This window comes from Ranitomeya imitator, chromosome 3, assembly GCF_032444005.1.
Source record: "Ranitomeya imitator isolate aRanImi1 chromosome 3, aRanImi1.pri, whole genome shotgun sequence".
Taxonomy (NCBI): domain Eukaryota; kingdom Metazoa; phylum Chordata; class Amphibia; order Anura; family Dendrobatidae; genus Ranitomeya; species Ranitomeya imitator.
The window spans coordinates 341,458,650-341,480,278 of NC_091284.1; the positions used below are offsets into that span (position 1 = coordinate 341,458,650).

Consider the following 21,629-nt stretch of genomic DNA (forward strand, 5'->3'; position numbering starts at 1 on the left):
TTCAAAGTTGCTATTCTTTCTTCCAGACCCCGCACCTTTTCTTCTAAAAGGGCCACTAGTCTACACTTCTGACAGGTGAAATTCGATTCTTCTTCTGGTCGATCTGTGAAAATGTAGCACATGCTGCAGCTCACCATGTAGGATGTCACATCTGCCATGTTGCTCCTAGATCCTGGTGACTTGCTGTGTGTTTTCCTTCATGTGTAATCTACTCAGCCAAGCTCTCTTGCAATAATTTCCTACAGGCAAAAATTTGCGCGCCTTACGGCGCGCGGTTTGGTGATGCTTTCCAAGCAGCTGGTCCCGGCTGTACCCAACGATCTTCTAGCTGAGGGAGACTCTTTGCTTTTCCCAGAAGGCACCTGGAATATGCAAATTATCCTCCTCAAGCTTGAATCCCTTGTCTGCTCTTATTCGATATAAACTGAAATGATGGCTGATAGAGCATGGGAAAGCTTGTTTTGTGATGCATGCTGCTGATGGACTGGTCTTCTGGTCAGATGCTGCTCCATCAGCTGTCATTTTACATTTTACAGGAGAGAACACAATGCAATAAAGATAGGGCGCTGTGAATAACAAAAATAATGAGAATACTCAATGTATGAGACGGTGGTGTAGATGACAAGAGATGATACTGTGCATTAATGATCGGCCCTCCACATAACAGGAAGCTATATAATAATGGACGGCTCCATAAATAAATGGAGAGAATGTTACGTAATAAGGGACGGGAGGTTACTGGTTCCGCAGACGCGCTTTCAGGATACGGACACCGCTGAAGAAGTCACAGGAAGCGGGCACTAATAACAGTATAAAGGGTATGGGATATGGGATACTATATCAGACTAGAGATGGGGGACCTGGCAATATACAGTTGCATACACACCAACCACCTAACATACTGTAACTATAGGGATTGCTCAGGCACTTCCCTATTGGGGAGGGTGCTTTTTATACAAGATGTGTCCAAACTATTGGCTGGGAGACACGTTGCAAGTGAACATACATTTAACCAAATGCCTCCCAGCTGTTGCTGGGAGCATTTACCATGTGCGCATGCTGCCCCTGTTAGAACAGGGGAGAATGAACACACGCACCCTAGGCACACCGTTGGGACACAGTTCAGTGGAGGGAGAAGGCAGGAGCATGCTGGAGGGAGGAAAGGACACCATGTCGGGCATAGCGCTACATGCCCCTTTCTCTGATAATTTGTCTTGTTCTCCTGCAACACATGAAAAAAACCCGCTTCTACTCACCTGCCTCCGCTCTCACGCACCACGACATCCTCTTCTGCAACCGGTGCAGGAGCCGCCACCTGATTTCAGTGTCCCCACTATCGCTCATGTCGTCACTGCCATATGCCCCCCAGTCATGGACACACCGAGGTCAGATCCTGGACGCAAATTGGTTAGTGGCGTGTACTGCAGCAGAACTGGCGGATCACCTGCTCTGCAATATATTTCTGCTGAATGTGTGTCCAAGAATGCAGATCGAGCTGAAATATTTGCTGGTGGCAGTGGCCTCACTCCTCTTCTGGGCCCGATGCAGCTGCATTGGCAATTTGCCTGGCCCCGGGAATGCCCCACTAAAACGAACATGTCACCAAGTTTGGCCGATATAAGATCCGGCTAGCGCTTTTCAGGGCTGATATACAACATTCTATAATGTTGCATATATGCCCCAGATCCGACCTGAAAGAGAAGAAAAATAACTTATATTATACTCACCCGGGGGGAAGTCCGGTCCAATGGGTGTCGCAGGTCCGGGTCCGGTGCCACCCATCTTCTTGCGATGCCGCCCTCCTGTTGCTTCATCACTCCTCGGGATGACGCTCCTGCGCAGGCATACTTATCTGTTGAGGGCAGAGGAAAGTACTGCAGTCCGCAAGTGCCAGGAAAGGTCAGAAAGGCCCAGCACCTGCGCACCGCAGTACTATACTCTGCCCTCAACAGGGCAGATATATACACCAGCGGAGGAGCGCAATGCCGGAGAGCGATGAAGCAGCAGGAGGGAGACATCGCAAGAAAATGGGACTCGGACCTGCAACACCCATTGGACTGGACTGCCCCCTGGGTGAGTATAATATAACTTTATAATATAACTTCTTGTCTTTCAGGTCAGATCGGAGGCTTATCTACAAAATTATAGAATGCTGTAGATAAGCCTTGAAAGGTAGTGGCCGCATCTTATATCAGCCAAAACTGCAGACAGGCTCCCTTTAAGTGATATTTACCTTTGCACATACAGTACAGACCAAAAGTTTGGACACACCTTCTCATTTAAAGATTTTTCTGTATTTTCATGACTATGAAAATTGTACATTCACACTGAAGGCATCAAAACTGTGAATTAACACATGTTGAATTATACACCGTACTTAACAAAAAGTGTGAAACAACTGAAATTATGTCTTATATTCTAGGTTTTTCAAATTAGCCACCTTTAGCTTTGATGACTGCTTTGCACACTCTTGGCATTCTTTTGATGAGCTTCAAGAGGTAGTCACCGGAAATGGTTTTCACTTCACAGGTCAGGTGTGCCCTGTTAGGTTTAATAAGTGGGATTTCTTGCCTTATAAATGGTGTTGGGACCATCAGTTGTATTGTGCAGAAGTCTGGTGGATACACAGCTGATAGTACTACTGAATAGACTGTTAGAATTTGTATTATAGCAAGAAAAAAAAGCAGCTAAGTAAAGAAAAATGAGTGGCCATCATTACTTTAAGAAATGAAAGTCAGTCAGTCCAAAAAATTGTGAAAACTTTGAAAGTGTCCCCAAGTGCAGTGGCAAAAACCATCAAGTGCTACAAAGAAACTGGCTTACATGAGGACCGCCCCAGGAAAGGAAGACCAAGAGTCACCTCTGCTTCTGAGGATAAGTTTATCCGAGTCACCAGCCTCAGAAATCGCACGTTAACAGCAGCTCAGATTAGAGACCAGGTCAATGTCACACAGGGTTCTAGCAGCAGACACATCTCTACAACAATTGTTAAGAGGAGACTTTGTGCAGCAGGTCTCCATGGTAAAATAGCTGCTAGGAAACCACTGCTAAGGGCAGGCAACAAGCAGTAGAGACTTGTTTGAGCTAAAGAACACAAGCAATGGACATTAGACCAGTGGAAATCTGTGCTTTGGTCTGATGAGTCCAAATTTGAGATCTTTGGTTCCAACCACCGTGTCTTTGTGCGCCACAGAAAAGGTGAACAGATGGACTCTACATGCTTGGTTCCCACCGTGAAGCATGGAGGAGGAGGTGTGATGGTGTGGGAGTGCTTTGCTGGTGACACTGTTGGGGACTTATTCAAAACTGATGGCATACTGAACCAGCATGGCTACCACAGCATCTTGCAGCAGCATGCTATTCCATCCGGTTTGCGTTTTGCTGGACCATCATTTATTTTTCAACAGGACAATGACCCCAAACAGGCTGTGTAAGGGCTATTTGACCAAGAAGGAGAGTGATGGGGTGCTACGCCAGATGACCTGGCCTGCACAGTCACCATACCTGAACCCAATCGAGATGGTTTGGGGTGAGCTGGACCGCAGAGTGAAGGCCAAAGGACCAACAAGTGCTAAGCATCTCTGGGAACTCCTTCAAGATTGTTGGAAGACCATTCCCGGTGACTACCTCTTGAAGCTCATCAAGAGAATGCCAAGACTGTGCAAAGCAGTCATCAAAGCAAAAGGTGGCTACTTTGAAGAACCTAGAATATAAGACACAATTTCAGTTGTTTCACACTTTTTTGTTAAGTACATAATTCCACATATGTTAATTCATAGTTTTGATGCCTTCAGTGTGAATGTACAGTTTTCATAGTCATGAAAATACAGAAAAATCTTTAAATGAGAAGGTGGGTCCAAACTTTTCGTCTGCACTGTATGTCAGCAGCTGATCGGGCCCCCTGTCCTCCTGGGCCCCTATGCAGCTGCACCGGGTGCACATGCGGTATGTTCACACATTACTCACCCCCTCTCAAGGCAGCTTGTCTGCTCATTGATCACAATCACTGTCAAAAAGCTATTTCTAATATCTAATCTGTATCTTCTCTTTTTCAGTTTCATTCCATTGCTTCTTGTGTTTCCATTTGCAAATGAGAATAAGTATGATCCCTCTACCCATCCCTTCAGATATTTGAAGACTACTATTAAGACATGACTTGCGGTTTTTTTGTGAAGAAAAAGAAATTTGGCAAAAATGTTGAAAATTTCGCAATTTTCCAACTTTTAATTTTTATGCCAATAAATCAGAGAGTTATATTGCACAAAATAGTTAATAAAAACATTTCCCATATGTCTACTTTACATCAGCCCAATTTTGGAACCAAATATTTTTGTTAGGAAGTTGAAAGAGTTAAAATTTAACCAGCAATTTCTCATTTTTCAACAAATTTTACAAAACCATTTTTTTTAGAGACCACATCACATTTGAAGTGACTTTGAGGGGTCCACATGATAGAAAATACCCAAAAGTGACACCATTCTAAAAACTGCACCCCTCAAGATACTCAAAATCACATTCAAGAAGTTTATTTACCCTTCAGGTGCTTCACAGGAATAAATGAACAATTAACTTTTTTTCACAAAAAATTTACTTCAGATCCTGTTTTTTTATTTACTTTACCAAGGGTAACGGGAGAAATTGGACAACAAAAGTTGTTGTACAATTTGTCCTGAGTACGCTGATACTCCATATATGCAGGTAAACCACTGTTTGGGCGCATGGCACAGTTCGGCAGGGTAGGAGTGCCGTTTGACTTTTTCAATGCAAAATTGGCTGGAATTGAGATCAGATGCCATGTCGCGTTTGGAGAGCCCCTGATGTGCCTAAACAGCGGAAACCTGAGTGTAAATCTTTCAGCTGCGGCAATGAAAACTAAATCTCCAAGCACTAAAAAATACTCGGAGGTCACCCAAGCGTCCTCAGAAATCTCGAGTAACGAGTATATTCGCTCATCCCTAATAAACATATGTATTTATTGGTAAAATATTTATTTAATTTTTTTTCTCTATTTGGGTATTTTTAAAAAAAATATTTTTATACATTATATATTTAACTTTGTTAATAGATTGGGCTTATATCTAACGAGGAACTGGTGGAAGTCCTACCAGGCTGGCAGTGTTCTGTTTCACTGGTGCTAGTGAAAGGGGCCTTTCAGCCTGTCAGCGTTGTGAGCGAGTGTGGTTCCATGTCACTGGCTCTGTAGGCCACATCCTCTCACTCCCCACGTCTCTCTGGGACCGTGTGGATAGCGGGTGTGCGTTTTAAACTGTATCGAGCTGACCATATGTGTCCCCAAGGAGTGCGGTACATCATGTTGGTGCAAGTAGAGCGACCACACTACGTGATCCTTCTGACGTAATAGTGACAGCCGGCAGAGTGGCGAGGTGCGGGTTCATCACAAATGCCTTCCTACAAAAATATGAATACCTGCTAGATATTTGATGTAATAATCTTTTCTGTATTTTTTTTCCTTTTGTAGAAATCGAAAACTATGTTTTCAGAGGTCCTGACTCCTCAACGCAAGTTATCTCTGGATGAAAGTAAAATAAACAGGGAGATATACAAAGTACAAAAGAACATGTATAGTATATCACCAAAAAGAAACACTGCTTCTTGTGAAGGTCAGTTAATATCATGTAACAACGTATGTTTTTGTTCCATATAAAATAGAAAAATACCTATGATTTTCAGAGCCAACATGACATGCTACCACAATAAGCAAAGACCGCCATTTCACGCACTTTTAAAACTTGGCCAGCAAAAATTAGAACAATAAAGTAAAGCAGTAAAATAATACATCTTTTTATTCTCAAATTTAAAAAAAGTGTGTTCAAGGAGACCTATACACTGTCAGCAATATCTAAAATTGTAACACATAGCAACTAGTGATGAGCGAGTGTACTCGTTGCTCGGATTTTCCCAAGCATGCTCGGGTGGTCTCCAAGTATGTAGAACTGCTCGGAGATTAAGTTTTCATTGTCTCAGCAGCATGATTTACAGCTATTAGCCAGCTTTATTACATGTGGGGATTCCCTAGCAACCAGGCAACCCCCACATGTACTCTGCCTAATAGCTGTAAATCTTTCAGCTGCCGTGATGAAAACTAAATCTCCGAACACTAACATATACTCAGAGGTCACCTGAGCATGCTCGGGAAAATCCGATCAACGAGTACACTCGTTCATCACTAATAGCAACTAGTGATGGGCGAACTAGCAAACCTAACAAACAGGCAATCCCTGCATGTGTTTCGGCTGTTGAACAGCTGAAAGATACTCTATTATCACACGAGCATGCTTGGGAAACATCTTATCTGAGAACGCTCGCTCATCACTAATAGCAACATCAATGGAGACACCCCTCTATGCTACAGTATTCATTGTCCCATAGCAACTTGTGATGCCTGCTAAGATATAGATGCAGTCATAAATAGTTTGCATAATTTCTCTTAAAAGACGGCCATTTCTATTATGATGGCTGATCTGGCTGCCTAATCCAATTAGAAGACACTAGTGTCTGGCTGAAACAGCCTTCAGTTTCCTGTCAAAGAAAGTTCTCCATAGTGTTTACTAGCATCATTGTAAGGCCAGGGTCACACTAGCGTATAACACGGCCCAGTGTTATTCTGTGGGGATTCTCACATCTGCAATTATTTTTTCATGCTAATTTAGCATGAGTCAACAATCGCAGCATGTTGAGATTGGCAGTGAGACTCGACTCACTTTCACCCATACAAGTCTATGGGTGCGTGTTAAAAATCAGACTGCACTTGGATGTCATCACAGCGCAGTCCGATATACGCCGAGACAGGCAATGGAGGAGATGGAGAAATTACTTTATTAGTCTCCTCCGCACCTGTGCTGCGATTCTCTCCTGTGAGAGGATCGGACACAGTAGCATTACACTCGGCTTACGCTCACAGCAGAGCTGGAGCAGAAGGTAATTAGCATATCGTATCCGATGCCATGTGCTGGTGTGATTACAGCCAAACAATGCAACTTACCTGTCTGCTTCCAGCCAACAACGCTAAAACAATTGTTAGGCAGCTGTTAGTTACCCCAAATACTTGTGAATTTGTAACGGAGGCCAGGGGGGTAGTTGTGGCTGAGAGCGGCAGCAATGTCACACTCTGGCCCTCCGACACATAAACATGTGACGCCCAGGAGACCAGGATACCCAGCACCGGACCAATGGAGTCTGTCTCTTGAGGGGGATGTCACGGGTGGCTTGACCCGATGCTGTGGCCTCAGGCAATGCACAGTGTAAAGGGTATCATGAGGGGACAGGCACTTACTTGATCAGCAGCAGGTTCTCCCAGCGGTGACGATCCCGATCCTGGATAGATGGCTATTGTCTAAATGAAAGACTGAGGCACAGAAACGTTTAACCAGTTTACTTTAACATAAAAGGATTTACAACCAGTCCTGTCACCGGAGTCTGTATGGGAACTCTGAGTTACTTTGACCCTGCCGGGGTCTTCGCCTCTTATTGTGCGCAATTTCTGTGTGGCCCTGCTGCTGTATGTGAACTGGCTGCCAGCCCAATCTGTCCCCTCCGGGTCCTGGTTCGACGGGCAACCCGAGTCCTTTTATCGGTTTACCCCCTCCGGGAGTACCGCTGAACTCTGTGTCTGTTGCTGCGTCCGGCCCTAGTGAAGCTGATATCACCTCACGTTTTTCCGGTTGCTGTATTATATATAATGAATACAGCCACGGATCCGGTATCCGTCTTTGCGCCTGTTCTGGGTAGTGATTAATGCTATCCGGTTCTCACAATGTCCTTTTTCTCTATCCCTCTTCTCCTCAGGCCGGTGATTTAGGCCTGGTAACAGTCACAGGGCTGTTAGAGATTCAACTGTATGACCTTTCACTTTCAGCTCCTTGGCCCAACTGCCATTTCTTCTCTCAGACCAGAATGGATCAAGGGGAGTCTCTGGAGCTCCCCCTTCTGGCCGGAGGTGGTAGTGCAGTCTTGCTATTTTAGTATTTGTATTTACTGTCAGTAACTATTTTTGTGGCAAATACCCCTAGGGGTGCCACATTCCCCCTTAGTTAAGAACAGTACTCCGGGACTGTGGGACAATAACATTTTGAAATAACAATTAATATGTACAGAGTCTTAAAAATGAAAAGTTACAAAAACCACTCAAGGAAACAAAAATAGAGTTCTGTAAAAAGTCACTTCAAATAGCGTCCAGTAATACAGTCTATCCTTGAAGGTATTAGGAAAGGCACTGTACTTAGTGTCCAGGAATTTAGTTCCATTTTTCCAACGGAGTTATCAATATAAAGTCTAAAGAAAGTTCAAAAAGAGCAAAAAGCAAAGTTCAAAAAGCAGTCTTTCCGGAGCTTTGATTTAGTGCCTCCGGGCTGATAAAAAGTTCAAGAATATGCAAGAAGTTCATACAGACAAGTCTCTGTAGGCACTGGGCTTAAACGTTGCAGACTGATAACAATGACTATACTACATTTTCTGTTTAACTATATACGGCATAACATATATACAATTCACATTATGAGCTTTATAGTTGGTAATCTGCATACCTGGCCGGTAATTGACCCTGGGTACTACGCTGTGATCTACGTAATAGCGGTGTCTCTTCATGTGGTGTACTACTGTCTACTGCGGATGTAGTATCTGCCCGCTCTGCTAAAGATAATTCCACGACTATGGAGTTGGCAAGTCCACCGTGAATGGGATTACTCTGACCAGGAATCTGTTCTTCCTGGCCTGGAACCTCCTGTAGTACGGGGTCAGCCTCTTCCTGTCTTGGGACTTCTGGTATTGGGTTCGGTGTTGGGTAAAAGGCCACCATGGGAACCACTACTGCACCATGGTATGTTAGTAGGGTTTTGGGAAAGTCTCCTGTACAGGTGTGATACACTTCCTCTTCTTTTTTCTTTACTGGTTGAACCTGTATGGGTTGAATAACTTCTGGTTCTGGCTGGACAACGTCTGGCTCTTTCAATGCTTCCGGACATAATTTAAGATTGTCTCTTGACACTAGTACAGATGTTAAGCCTCCGTTTTTGCTAATGAGACACATTTTAGGATTATCCACTCTTGTTGGTAGAACTGTGTAGGGTACGGCTTCCCACTGATTGTCCAGTTTATTGGTTCGACAATTTCTCTTGAGCACTTGGTCACCCGGTCTTAATGGGGTCGCTAGAGCATTCTGGTTGAAAGTTCGCTCTTGTCTTTCTCTAGTTTGCTGAAGGCTTCTTTCCACACTCTCTTGCACTTGGCGATACTGCTTTTGCCGTATGATATCCCAATTGGAGTCTTGAACTTCTGCGTCTGGTTTCAGAATTCCCATTTCTAGATCGATTGGTAATTGGCCGGGTCTTGCACGCATAAGGTAAGCTGGGGTGCAGTTGGTGGAGCTCACCGGGACATGATTATATAGATCCACCAAGTCAGGCAATTTCTCTGGCCAAGATTCCTTTCTGTCTCAGGTAAAGTCTTTAGTAGGTCTATTACAATATGGTTCATCTTCTCGCATAAGCCGTTTGTTTGTGGATGATAGGCCGTCGTCCGGATCTTTTTGCAACCATACATATTACAGAATTCTCTGAAGATCTCTGATTCAAAGGCTGTACCTTGGTCGGTGAGAACCTGTTCCGGATATCCATGGGGTCTACAAAAGTACGTTTGGAACGCTTTGGCTGCTGTTTTTGCTGTCAGATCTTTTACGGGTACTACTACCAAGAAGCGTGAATAATGGTCCACGATGGTCAAGGCATAGACATAGCCGGACCGGCTTGGTGTCAACTTCACGTGGTCCATGGCTACAAGTTCAAGTGGTTGTTTGGTGATTATGGGCTGCAGTGGTGCTCTTTGGTTCTTTTGATCGTTTCTTCTGAGGTTGCACGGGCCACAGTTTCTGCACCACTGTTCGATTGATTTTCTCATCCCGACCCAATAAAATCTTTCTCTTAGAAGTACTTCTAACTTTTTCCAACCGAAGTGACCAGCACCATTATGGTAAGCTTCGAGGACCATCTTGACATCTTGTTTAGGCACGATAATCTGCCAAACCAATTCATGTGTTTTCGGATTGGTGTACCTTCTACAGAGCTTCTCTTGATATAGGAACATTTTGCCTCTCTCTTTCCAGAGTTGATGCGTCTCTTCTGGGGCATCCTCATCGGGATATGCACTTTGCTCAGTTAACAGTTCCTTCACCAACTTCACAGCCGGATTGCTGTCTTGGGTGTCAGCCCATCTATGGTGTGCTAACGGATTAAAATTCACCTCTTGTTGTTTCTGATAGGTACTTGACTGATGATGTTTTGCCTTGGGATGATGGAAGGCTGGTAGTTCAATTTCTTCAAGCTCCCCCGTTTCTTCTTCTACATCTCTCAAGTGTGGCATCCGGGATAGGGCATCAGCATTTCCATTCTTGCGACCTGCTCGATACTTGATCTTGAAGTTGTAATTAGATAACCGGGCTATCCATCGCTGTTCTAACGCACCTAATTTGGCTGTGTCCAGGTGGGTCAACGGATTGTTGTCAGTATAGACAATAAATTCTGCAGCGGCCAGATAGTGTTTAAAACGTTCAGTCACAGCCCAAACTACTGCCAGTAGTTCCAATTTGAAGGAGCTACAATTTTCTGGATTTCTTTCAGTAGGCCGGAGCTTTCTACTTGCAAAGGCGATGACTTTCTCCCGACCTTCTTGCTTTTGTGACAGCACCGCTCCTAGTCCCACATTACTGGCATCGGTGTAGAGGATGAAAGGTTGATGGTAATCTGGGTATGCCAGAACCTCTTCTCCGGTTAGTGCCTTCTTTAGTTGTTCAAAGGAGTCTTCCCTTTCGTCGTTCCACTGGAAAGGAGGGTTTCGGTTTGAAGGTTTCTTCGTCTGCCCTACCAAGGCGTCTTGCAAGGGTGCTGCCAACTTGGTAAATCCTTTTATAAATCTGCGATAGTAACCCACCAATCCCAGGAATTGCCTCACTTCTTTTGCGCTGGTAGGTCTCGGCCAATCCCTTATGGCGGTTATTTTCTCGGGATCCGGTGCTACTCCCTCCGAACTCACGATGTGTCCCAGGTACTGTACCTTTGGCTTGAGAAGGTGACATTTGGATGGCTTGATTTTCATGCCATACCTGGATAAGGCTTCGAACACTTCTGCCAAGTCTTTTAAGTGTTGTTCGTAAGTCTTTGAGTAGACGATCACATCATCTAGGTACAGGAGGACGGTCTCGAAGTTCTTGTGTCCGAGGCAGCATTCCATCAGCCGCTGGAAGGTATCGGATGCATTGCAGAGTCCGAACGGCATGCGATTAAATTCACTTAGACCCATTGGTGTGGTGTATGCCGTCTTTTCCTTATCTCTCTCAGCCACAGGGACTTGCCAATACCCGCTTGTTAAGTCTAAGGTGGAAAAATAATTAGCAGATTTCAAAGCGGTCAAGGACTCTTCTATCCTAGGCAAGGGGTAGGCGTCTTTATGGGTGATGTTATTAATCCGCCGGTAGTCTACGCACATTCTCATGGTTCCGTCTTTTTTTTTGACAATCACTAGAGGGGCCGCCCAGGGGCTACAGCTGTCTCTTATTACCCCGGCCTGTTTCATCTCCCTCAGCATATCTTTTGCACATTGATAGTGAGCGGGCGGTATGGGTCTATATCTTTCTTTTATTGGGGGATGGTCACCGGTGGGGATTGTGTGTTCTACCCCTTCTATCCGTCCGAAGTCCAATGGGTGTTTACTGAAGACTTGTTCATATTCCATCACTAGCCTATACACCCCTTGTTTTTGATGGGTAGGTGTTGAATTTATGCCCACGTGTAGCTGTTGGCACCAATCCTCCATTTCTCCATCTGAGCCATTGCCTTCCACCTGACAGGTTGGTTCTAAGGGCTCAATGGTTGTGATGGCATTGTTGTCAACAGTATATAGCTTTGCCATTGTAGCATACCTTGGCAAAGTGACCTCTTCCTCTCCACAGTTCAAAAGTCGTACCAGCACTCGTCCCCGGTGTACCTCGACTACCCCTCGTGCTGTGAGTATAGTGGGCCTGCTGTCGGTGTACACTGGTTCTATTAAGGCTTGATAATCTCGTCCCTTAGTACCAATGGCTGCTCTACACCATACCAGCATTTCTGTTTTTGGTGGGATTACAATAGACGTTGGATCACTTACCCTCAAACTGCCGATTTCTCCACCTGCAACTTCTACCTGTTGCCTTAACATCAATACTTTTATTTCCCTCCGGAGAACTCTCTGCTGGCAAGATTGGGCAGTTTCAGCAATTTGCTGTAAGACAGAAATGACTTCGGAAAAGCAGTTCTCTAACACATTCATTCCTATCAATACAGTTGGTTCACAGTTCCGCCGGTCAACATCAACAACAATTATACCCCGTTTCTTCAGTTCTACTTTACCAATCTTTATGGTCATCTCCCTGAATCCTAGTTTCGGTACCAACTTACCATTACTGGCCCATATATCTAGTTCAACATCAGAGGGCCCTTTATCAATATCTGCATCAGCCCAGTACCTCTTATAAAGGATATACGGTATAGATGAAATCTGGGAACCTGTGTCCAGCAAAGCGTTGAGAGGAATTCCGTCCAGCACGATAGGGATAATGGGTCGTCCTCCGATGTACCTGTCGTGCCAGGGTGCTGGGCCTTGAAAGTTCATTCCTGTGAAGCGGCCCGCATTCCCAGGGGATTCCCATTTAAATCACAATCTCGTGCAAAGTGGCCTGGCTGCTGGCAACGGCGGCAAATGGGCTGTCCATCCGGTTGGTAGCGGTCGCGGGGTCGTCCTCTCCATGTCGGGTATCTCCGGAGTCTCATCCATGGAACATCTTCTCTACGGTTTGCCAACTCCATCTTGGGTCCTCTCATCTCCTGCATGGTTTTAGCCATTGAAGCAACAACATCAGTTAAAGAGTCAAGCTTTTGTTGAAGAGCCTCATTAGTACTGGGTCCCAGGGGCTTAGCAATGGCCCCGGACATAGCTGATGTCACTGGTACTCCATGTTGTTGAGGAGCCTCTGCCATGAGTTGTGCAGGCTCCTGATCCCGAGGTGCTTCTGCCAGCTGGAGACGTATAACGCTCTCCTTTAATTGGGCAAATGTCAATTCAGGGTTCTTAAAAACAAGCATGCTCACATGCCCCCAGTGAGAAGGGGTGTAGAGTCCCTCAATAAATTGATCTCTTAGCAGTTTATCCGCTCCGGTGTTAAAAATGGGTTCAGCCAGTGTAAGTGATTTAAGGGCTTCCTGCAGGTTTAAGGCAAAGTCTCTCACGCACTCATTAACTTTTTGTTTGCAATTAAAGAATCGTACTTTAGCTTTGCTGCTGGCAGTGGTTTCAAATGTAGCTTTTAATCCAGCAAATATGCGTTCAACAGTGCCTTTTAGATCAGCTGCCCATGCTGTGACTTCTCGCTTAGCATGGCCACTTAACTGCATCATCAGGAGACTAACACGCTGAACTTCACCCACGGGGAACATGTCAAAATGGGCCAGCATCTTTTCTCTGAAATCGTCAAGGGTATTAGGCTCACCTTCATACATTGGAAGCCATGGACCACCCGGGGTATATGGCATCAGCACCGGCATGATGGGCGCCACTCCTTGCACCGCTGCGCTACCGGACTCTCTATCGACACTCTGTCTTTCAGCTGCATTAGCGTCGCCGGGTGCTGCGGCGTCTCCGTGCTGCGACATACTGTGCCCCCTTAGTTAATCCGGACCCTTCCGGTCCTCCGCTTCCGTCGGGATAGTGTAGATTCGTTCCGCTGTGCAGCAGGATCGGTTTTCCCCTTGCTCTGACGTCAGAGCGCTCAGCTTGGTGCCGCCCACAATGACACGCCCCCTGCTGCTCCCACCCGCCGCGCGCTCTGTAATGGCGGATTCTGAAGTTTTTCAGTTAGACTGGGGCTCAGGTGATGGCGTAGCTCAATTAACAGTCTCGTGCCTAACGGTTATGAGGTGATTACCTCAGGGGATGGCGGCCATCTTTACTCCATTATAACCAATGGGGAAAAGTCACTTTCAATAGTTTTCAATGGGAAATGGAATTTTCTTTAATAAAGTCAATTTTCAAGATTTTTCATCCAAGTTTTCACAATTTTGGACTCCAATCATGGCACACAATACCCGGTATACGGGCTGGCTGCATCCTGTTCGTGACGCCAATTGTGACGCCCAGGAGACCGGGATACCCAGCACCGGACCAATGGAGTCTGTCTCTTGAGGGGGATGTCACGGGTGGCTTGACCCGGTGCTGTGGCCTCAGGCAATGCACAGTGTAAGGGGTATCATGAGGGGACAGGCACTTACTTGATCAGCAGCAGGTTCTCCCAGCGGTGACGATCCCGATCCTGGATAGATGGCTATTGTCCAAATGAAAGACTGAGGCACTGAAACGTTTAACCAGTTTACTTTAACATAAAAGGATTTACAACCAGTCCTGTCACCGGAGTCTGTATGGGAACTCTGAGTTACTTTGACCCTGCCGGGGTCTTCGCCTCTTATTGTGCGCAATTTCTGTGTGGCCCTGCTGCTGTATGTGAACTGGCTTCCGGCCCAATCTGTCCCCTCCGGGTCCTGGTTCGACGGGCAACCCGAGTCCTTTTATCGGTTTACCCCCTCCGGGAGTACCGCTGAACTCTGTGTCTGTTGCTGCGTCCGGCCCTAGTGAAGCTGATATCACCTCATGTTTTTCCGGTTGCTGTATTATATATAATGAATACAGCCACGGATCCGGTATCCGTCTTTGCGCCTGTTCTGGGTAGTGATTAATGCTACCCGGTTCTCACAATGTCCTTTTTCTCTATCCCTCTTCTCCTCAGGCCGGTGATTTAGACCTGGTAACAGTCACAGGGCTGTTAGAGATTCAACTGTATGACCTCTCACTTTCAGCTCCTTGGCCCAACTGCCATTTCTTCTCTCAGACCAGAATGGATCAAGGGGAGTCTCTGGAGCTCCCACTTCTGGCCGGAGGTGGTAGTGCAGTCTTGCTATTTTAGTATTTGTATTTACTGTCAGTAACTATTTTTGTGGCAAATACCCCTAGGGGTGCCACAAACACATTGTCCCTTCTGTTGTGCCCTTGGTGATTCACTTACTTGCACATCAGAGTCCATTCCGGTCTGCTGGGGCCTTCTTCCTTTAAATATCTTGCAATGACAGTCAGAGCCCATATCCAGTTCCAACAAAACAACTTTACTCGGTTCTTTACACAGCTCATCCAGTTTCGTCACAAACACAGCACACAATTCTCCACAGATTATAACTTTTCCTTTCCCTGTGCTGTCCCTCACTCCTCCAGGAATATCACAGGTTCGTACCGTCACCTTCGGTACCACAGCATCGTGACTGGCCAGACCAACCTGCTTCAGGAATCCCCTGTCCATTTCGCGCCAGACATTTGGGATCGTTCCCTCGAAGTTAGCTGCTACCATCTTGATGCTGCCCTGTATTCCGCCACTACAATGTTACTATCAGCCCATAGGCCCTGGACGACTGGGCTCCTTGCTTAAACGTTGCGGGACTCGACTGACTTGTCCGGGCTCCCAGCCCCAATTGACTTAAGGGTATGTGCACACGTTGCGGATTCTCTGCAGGTCCGCAGCGTTTTTGAGGTGCAGAAACGCTGCAGATCCGCAATTTATTTACAGTATAATGTAAATCAATGAGAAAAAAAAATGCTGTGCACACTTTGCGGGAAAATCCGCTGCGGAAACGCTGCGGTTTAAAAGAAGTAGCATGTCACTTCTTTTTTGTGAATCTGCAGCGTTTTTGTACCCATTCCATTATAGAAAACTGCAGGGGTAAAAAACACAGCAAATCCGCAATAAAACCGCAGCAAAAACGCACAAAAAACGCTGCGGAACCGCACAAAAAAAGTGACAAATCCGCAGATGCGTTTTCTGCCAGGAGAAGCAGAATCCGCACCAGAAATTCCTAAGCCTAATCCGCAACGTGTGCACATAGCCTAACTCAAGCTCTCTCACTTACACTCAGTTGGCCCCTCCTAATAAGCTAAATCCTATTGGTCTTACTCTACTCTATTATGCCCCCTCTAGTGGGCTAATCCAAATCCTACACTCTCCCTACATTTATACAGTACAAGGAATATACTTTACACAGAGTCATATTATAATACACACAATTTAGCAGCATTATAGAACATATCAACATAGGGAAGTGTGGGCACAAACCGGTCCTTGTTCACCCCTTACACATTTATGAACTGCCACTACTGCCTGTATGGAACACATACAGTTGAAACAAGAAGCTTACATACAGTATGTAAAAAGACACATATTTATGTTTTTCTCAATATCTGACATGAAATCAGAATAAACCTTTCCCATTTTAGGTCAATTAAGATTACCATAATTATTAATATTTGCCAAATGGCAGAATAATGTTTTAAGGCATTTTTTTACTTACTGCAAATTCAGTTAAATTTAGGTAAACATTGTTTGCATTTTTTAGGAAAATATCTTAAATTTCATAAAAACATTTAAAAGTTCTTCATTTTTCAACTTTTAATTTATGTGCTCTTGACCCCTTAATAACCAATGACGGATATAGCACGTCATGAAAATGAGTCAGTTCCTGCATCAAGGGCCATTGCCTGCACTAGCGAAAGTTGTGACAGAAAGTGTCCTTCCTCTCCATCAGCCCCATCAGCCCCCTCCCCCCCCCTTCTGAGAATATTACATTGAGCTGATGGTTGTCCTGGCACCAGGAGGTCAAATTAATTCCTGGTGTGCAAGGGATGGTGGCAGGGTCTAACAGGCAATCTACCAGTGTAATCTGACAAGTGTCATACATTACATTGCTGGTGCATTGCAAAGCATGAGACCAGTAATCAGACAACTAAAACTTATGCTAACACTACTCTACAGTGAACACCATAAAAAAAAAAAAGTGTCATCATACTGCTGGAAAAAAATGTGGAATAAAGTGAAATCAAAAAGATCAATGTAAACAAAAATGGCATTGCTGGAATCATCATCTTGACCCGCAAAAAACAAGCTGCCATATAGCTCCATCAGCGCAAAAATACAATAGCTCAGAATACAGCGATAAGAAAACAATATTTTTTCTATAAAATTGTTTTTATTGTGTAAAAAGAGACAAAACATTAACCCCTTAGCGACAGAGCCAATTTGACACTTAATGACCGGGCCAATTTTTACAATTCTGACCACTGTCACTTTATGAGGTTATAACTCTGGAACGCTTTAGCAAATCCCGCTGATTCTGAGAAGGTTTTTTCGTGACATATTGTACTTCACGTTAGTGGTAACATTTCCTCGATATTACTTGCGATTATTTATGAAAAAACGGAAATATGGCGAAAATGTTTTAAAATTTAGCAATTTTCAAACTTTAAATTTTTATGCCCTTAAATCACAGAGATATGTCACACAAAATAGTTAATAAATAACATTTCCCACATGTCTACTTTACATCAGCACAATTTTGGAAACAAATTTTTTTCATTAGGAAGTTATAAGGGTTAAAATTTGACCAGCGATTTCTAATTTTTACAACAAAATTTACAAAACCATTTTTTAAAGGGACCATCTCACATTTAGGCCGGCGTCACACTTAGTGTATAAAAATACGGTCCGTAATTTACGGCCGTAATACGCAGAAAAGTCCCTAAAATAGTGGTCCGTATCTCCTCCGTAGGCAGGGTGTGTCAGTGCATTTTGCGCATGGCATCCTCCATATGTAATCCGTATGGCATCCATACTGCGAGATTTTCTCGCAGGCTTGCAAAACCGACACACGGACATACAATGGATCCATGTTCTCAAAAAATCATAAAAACATATATACTGTATATATATATATATATATATATATATATATATAATGTATATATATACAGGCGGAAAAAAATGGCGTGGGCTCCTGCGCAATTTTCTCTGCCAGAGTAGTAAAGCCAGTGACTGAGGGCAGATATTAATAGCCTGGAGAGGGTCCACGGTTATTTGCCCCCCCCCCCCCCCTGGCTAAAAACATCTGCCCCCAGCCACCCCAGAAAAGGCACATCTGTAAGATGCGCCTATTCTGGCACTTGGCCACTCTCTTCCCATTCCCGTGTAGTGGTGGGATATGGGGAAATGAAGGGTTAATGTCACCTTGCTATTGTAAGGTGACATTAAGCCAGATTAATAATGGAGAGGCGTCAATTATGACACCTATCCATTATTAATCCAATAGCATGAAATGGTTAAAAAACACACACACATATTATTAAAAATTATTTTAATGAAATAAACACACAGGTTGTTTTAATATTTTATTGCTCTCTCAATCCACCTGAAGACCCTCGCTCTGTAACAAAGGAAAAATAATAAACCAACAATATACATACCTTCCGATGATCTGTAACATCCCACGATGTAAATCCATCTGAAGGGGTTAAAATATTTTACAGGCAGGAGCTCTGCTATAATGCAGCTGTGCTCGTGCCTGTAAAACCCCGGGGAATGAAGGTAATGTAGGTCAATGACCCATAGTTACCTTCATTCGCAGTGATGCGCCCTCTGCTGGTTGTCCTCATATGAACTCGAACCTGGGACCTTTCCAGGAAAGTTTTTAGCCAGGATGGGGGGGGGGGGGGACCCAATAACCGTGGACCCTCTCCAGGCTATTAATATCTGCCCTCAGTCACTGGCTTTACTACTCTGGCAGAGAAAATTGCGCGGGAGCCCACGCCAATTATTTCCGCCATTTAACCCTTAAATTTAATAGCTAGAGCACCCAAATTTTGCACGTACACACTACTAACATTAGTAGTGTGGAATATGCAAAAAAATGGGGATATGAGATGGTTTACTGTATGTAAACCATGTCTCATATCATGTCGGGTTTAGGAAGGAGATAGCAAAAGCCGGCAATTGAATTACCGGCTTTAAAGCTATCTAGCGCTGTTTAATATATATAAATATATGTGTCTCAATGACATATATATATTTATATATATATATATATATATACCTATTCTATGTGTACACATTTATTCTACATATTCTATTGTAAGCTGTCAGTGTGATTTTACTGTACACCAGCGCTGAATTGCCGGCTTTAACACCACTGCATATTTCTCGCAAGTCACACTGCTGGTCCGTGTGTAATCCGTATTTTTCTGGCCCCCATAGACTTTCATTGGCGGATTTTTTGCGCAATACGGTGACAAACGCAGCATGCTGCGATTTTCTACGGTCGTAGAAGACCGCATAATACGGATCAGTAAAATACGGCTGATAGGAGCAGGGGCATAGAGAAGCATTGTACCGTATGCAATCCGTATTTTCTGCACCTCTCTTACGTCCGTAAAACTCGCTAGTGTGAGGCCGGCCTTAAAGTCACTTTGAGGGGTGTACATGACAGAAAATACCCAAACTTGACACCATTCTAAAAACTACACTCCTCAAGGTGCTCAAAACCACATTCAAGAAGTTTATTAACCCTTGACGTGCTTCATAGCAACTGAAACAATGTGGAAGGAAAAAATGAACATTTACCTTTTTTTTGCAAACATTTTACTTCAGAACCAAAAAAGAGAAAATGAACCACAAAATTTGTTGTGCAATTTCTCCCGAGTACGCCGATACCCCATATGTGGGGGTAAACCACTGTTTGGGTGCACGGCAGGGCTTGGAAGAGAAGGAGCACCGTTTGACTTTTTCAATGCAGAATTGGCTGGAATTGAGATCGGACACCATGTTGCATTTGGAGAGTCCCTGATGTGCCTAAACAGTAGAAATCCCCCACAAGTGACACCATTTTGGAAACTAGACCCCTTAATGAACTTATCTAGATGTGTGGTGAGCACTTCGAACCCCCAAGTGCGTCACAGAAGTTTATAACGTAGGGCCGTGAAATTAAAAAAATCACATTTTTTACACAAAAATGATCTTTTCACCCCCAAATTTTTATTTTCGCAAGGGTAACAGGAGAAATTAGACAACAAAAGTTGTTGTGCAATTTGTCCTGAGTACGCCGGTACCCCATATGTGGGGGTCCACAGTTTGGGCGCATGGCAGAGCTTGGAAGAGAAGGAGTTCCGTTTGACTTTTTCAATGTAGAATTGGCTGGAATTGAAATCGGACGCCATGTCGCGTTTGGAGAGCCCCTGATGTGCCGGAACAGTGGAAACCCCCCCACAAGTGACCCCATTTTGGAAACTAAACCCATTAAGGAACTTATCTAGATGTGTGGTGAGCACTTTGAACCCCCAAGTGCTTCACAGAAATTTATAACGTAGAGCTGTGAAAATAAAAAATCCTTTTTTTCCCTCAAAAATGATTTTTTAGCTCGCAATTTTTTATTTTCTCAAGGGTAACAGGAGAAACTGGACCCCAAAATTTGTTGTCCAGTTTGACTTCAGTACACCATATGTGGGGGGGACCACTGTTTGGGCACACATCGGGGCTCGGAAGGGAAGTAGTGACATTTTAAAATGCAGACTTTGATGGAATGACCTGCGGGCGTCATGTTGCATTTGCAGAGCTCCTGATGTACCTAAACAGTAGAAACCCCCCACAAGTGATCCAATTTTGGAAACTAGACCCCCCCAAAAAGCTTATCTAGATGTGTGGTGAGCACTATGAACTCCCAACTGCTTCACAGAAGTTTATAATTTTACAGCCATGAAAATAAAAAAAAATCATATTTTTTCCACAAAAATGATCTTTTCACCCCCAGATTTTTACTTTCACAAGGGAAACAGAAATTGGACCCAAAAATTTATTGTGCAATTTATGCTGAGTATGCTGAAACCCCATATGTGGGGGACCACTGTTTGGGCACATGGCAGAGCTCGGAAGGCAAGGCACGCCGTTTTGGAATGCAGACTTTGATAGAATGGTCTGCAGGCGATATGTTGTGTTTGCAGAGCCCCTGATGTACCTAAACAGTAGAAACCCCCCCACAAGTGACCCCATTTTGTAAACTAAACCCCCCAAGGAACTTATCTAGATGTATGGTGAGCACTTTGAATGCCCAAGTGCTTCACAGAAGTTTATAATGCTGAGTCATGAAAATAAATAAAAAATTCCACAAAAATGGAATTTTATTTTCCCAAGGGTAACAGGAGAAATTAGACCGTAAAATTTGTTGTCCAATTTGTTCCGAGTACGCTGATACCCAATATGTGGGTTAGACCACTTTTTGGGCACACATCAGGGCTCGGAAGGGAAGCAGTGACGTTTTAAAATGCAGACTTTTATGGAATGGTCTGCAAGTGTCATGTTGCATTTTCAGAGCCCCTGATGTACCTAAACAGTACAAACCCCCCACAAGTGACCCTATTTTGGAAATAAGACCCCCCCAAGGATTTTATCTAGATATGTTGTGAGCATTTTGAAGGCCCAAGTGCTTCACAGAAGTTTGACGCAGAGCCATGAAAATAAAAAATCTTTTTTTTCCCACAAAAATGATTTTTTAGCCCCCAATTTTTTTATTTTCACAAGGGTAACAGGAGAAACTGGACTCCAAAAGTTGTTGTCCAATTAGTCCTGAGTACATTGATACCCCCATATGTGGGGGTAAACTACTGTTTGGGCACACAGCAGAGCTCAGAAGGGAGGGAGCACCATCTGACTTTCTGAGCGCAAAATTGGCTGT

At 44.3% G+C, this 21,629-nt stretch overlaps 1 protein-coding gene across 3 annotated transcripts in view; it reads left to right on the top strand.

Moving 5' to 3' along the window:
- THEMIS2 (thymocyte selection associated family member 2) overlaps positions 1-21,629 on the top strand; it is a 197,552-nt gene that overhangs the window by 153,553 nt on the left and 22,370 nt on the right. For 2 of the 3 annotated variants that reach the window (XM_069756790.1, XM_069756791.1), the window contains exon 5: positions 5,480-5,621. The exons of the other annotated variant lie outside the window; for it this stretch is intronic. In XM_069756790.1, coding sequence (XP_069612891.1) covers positions 5,480-5,621 — 142 coding nt within the window. The remainder of the gene's footprint in view (positions 1-5,479; positions 5,622-21,629) is intronic. 3 annotated transcript variants of the gene reach the window in all.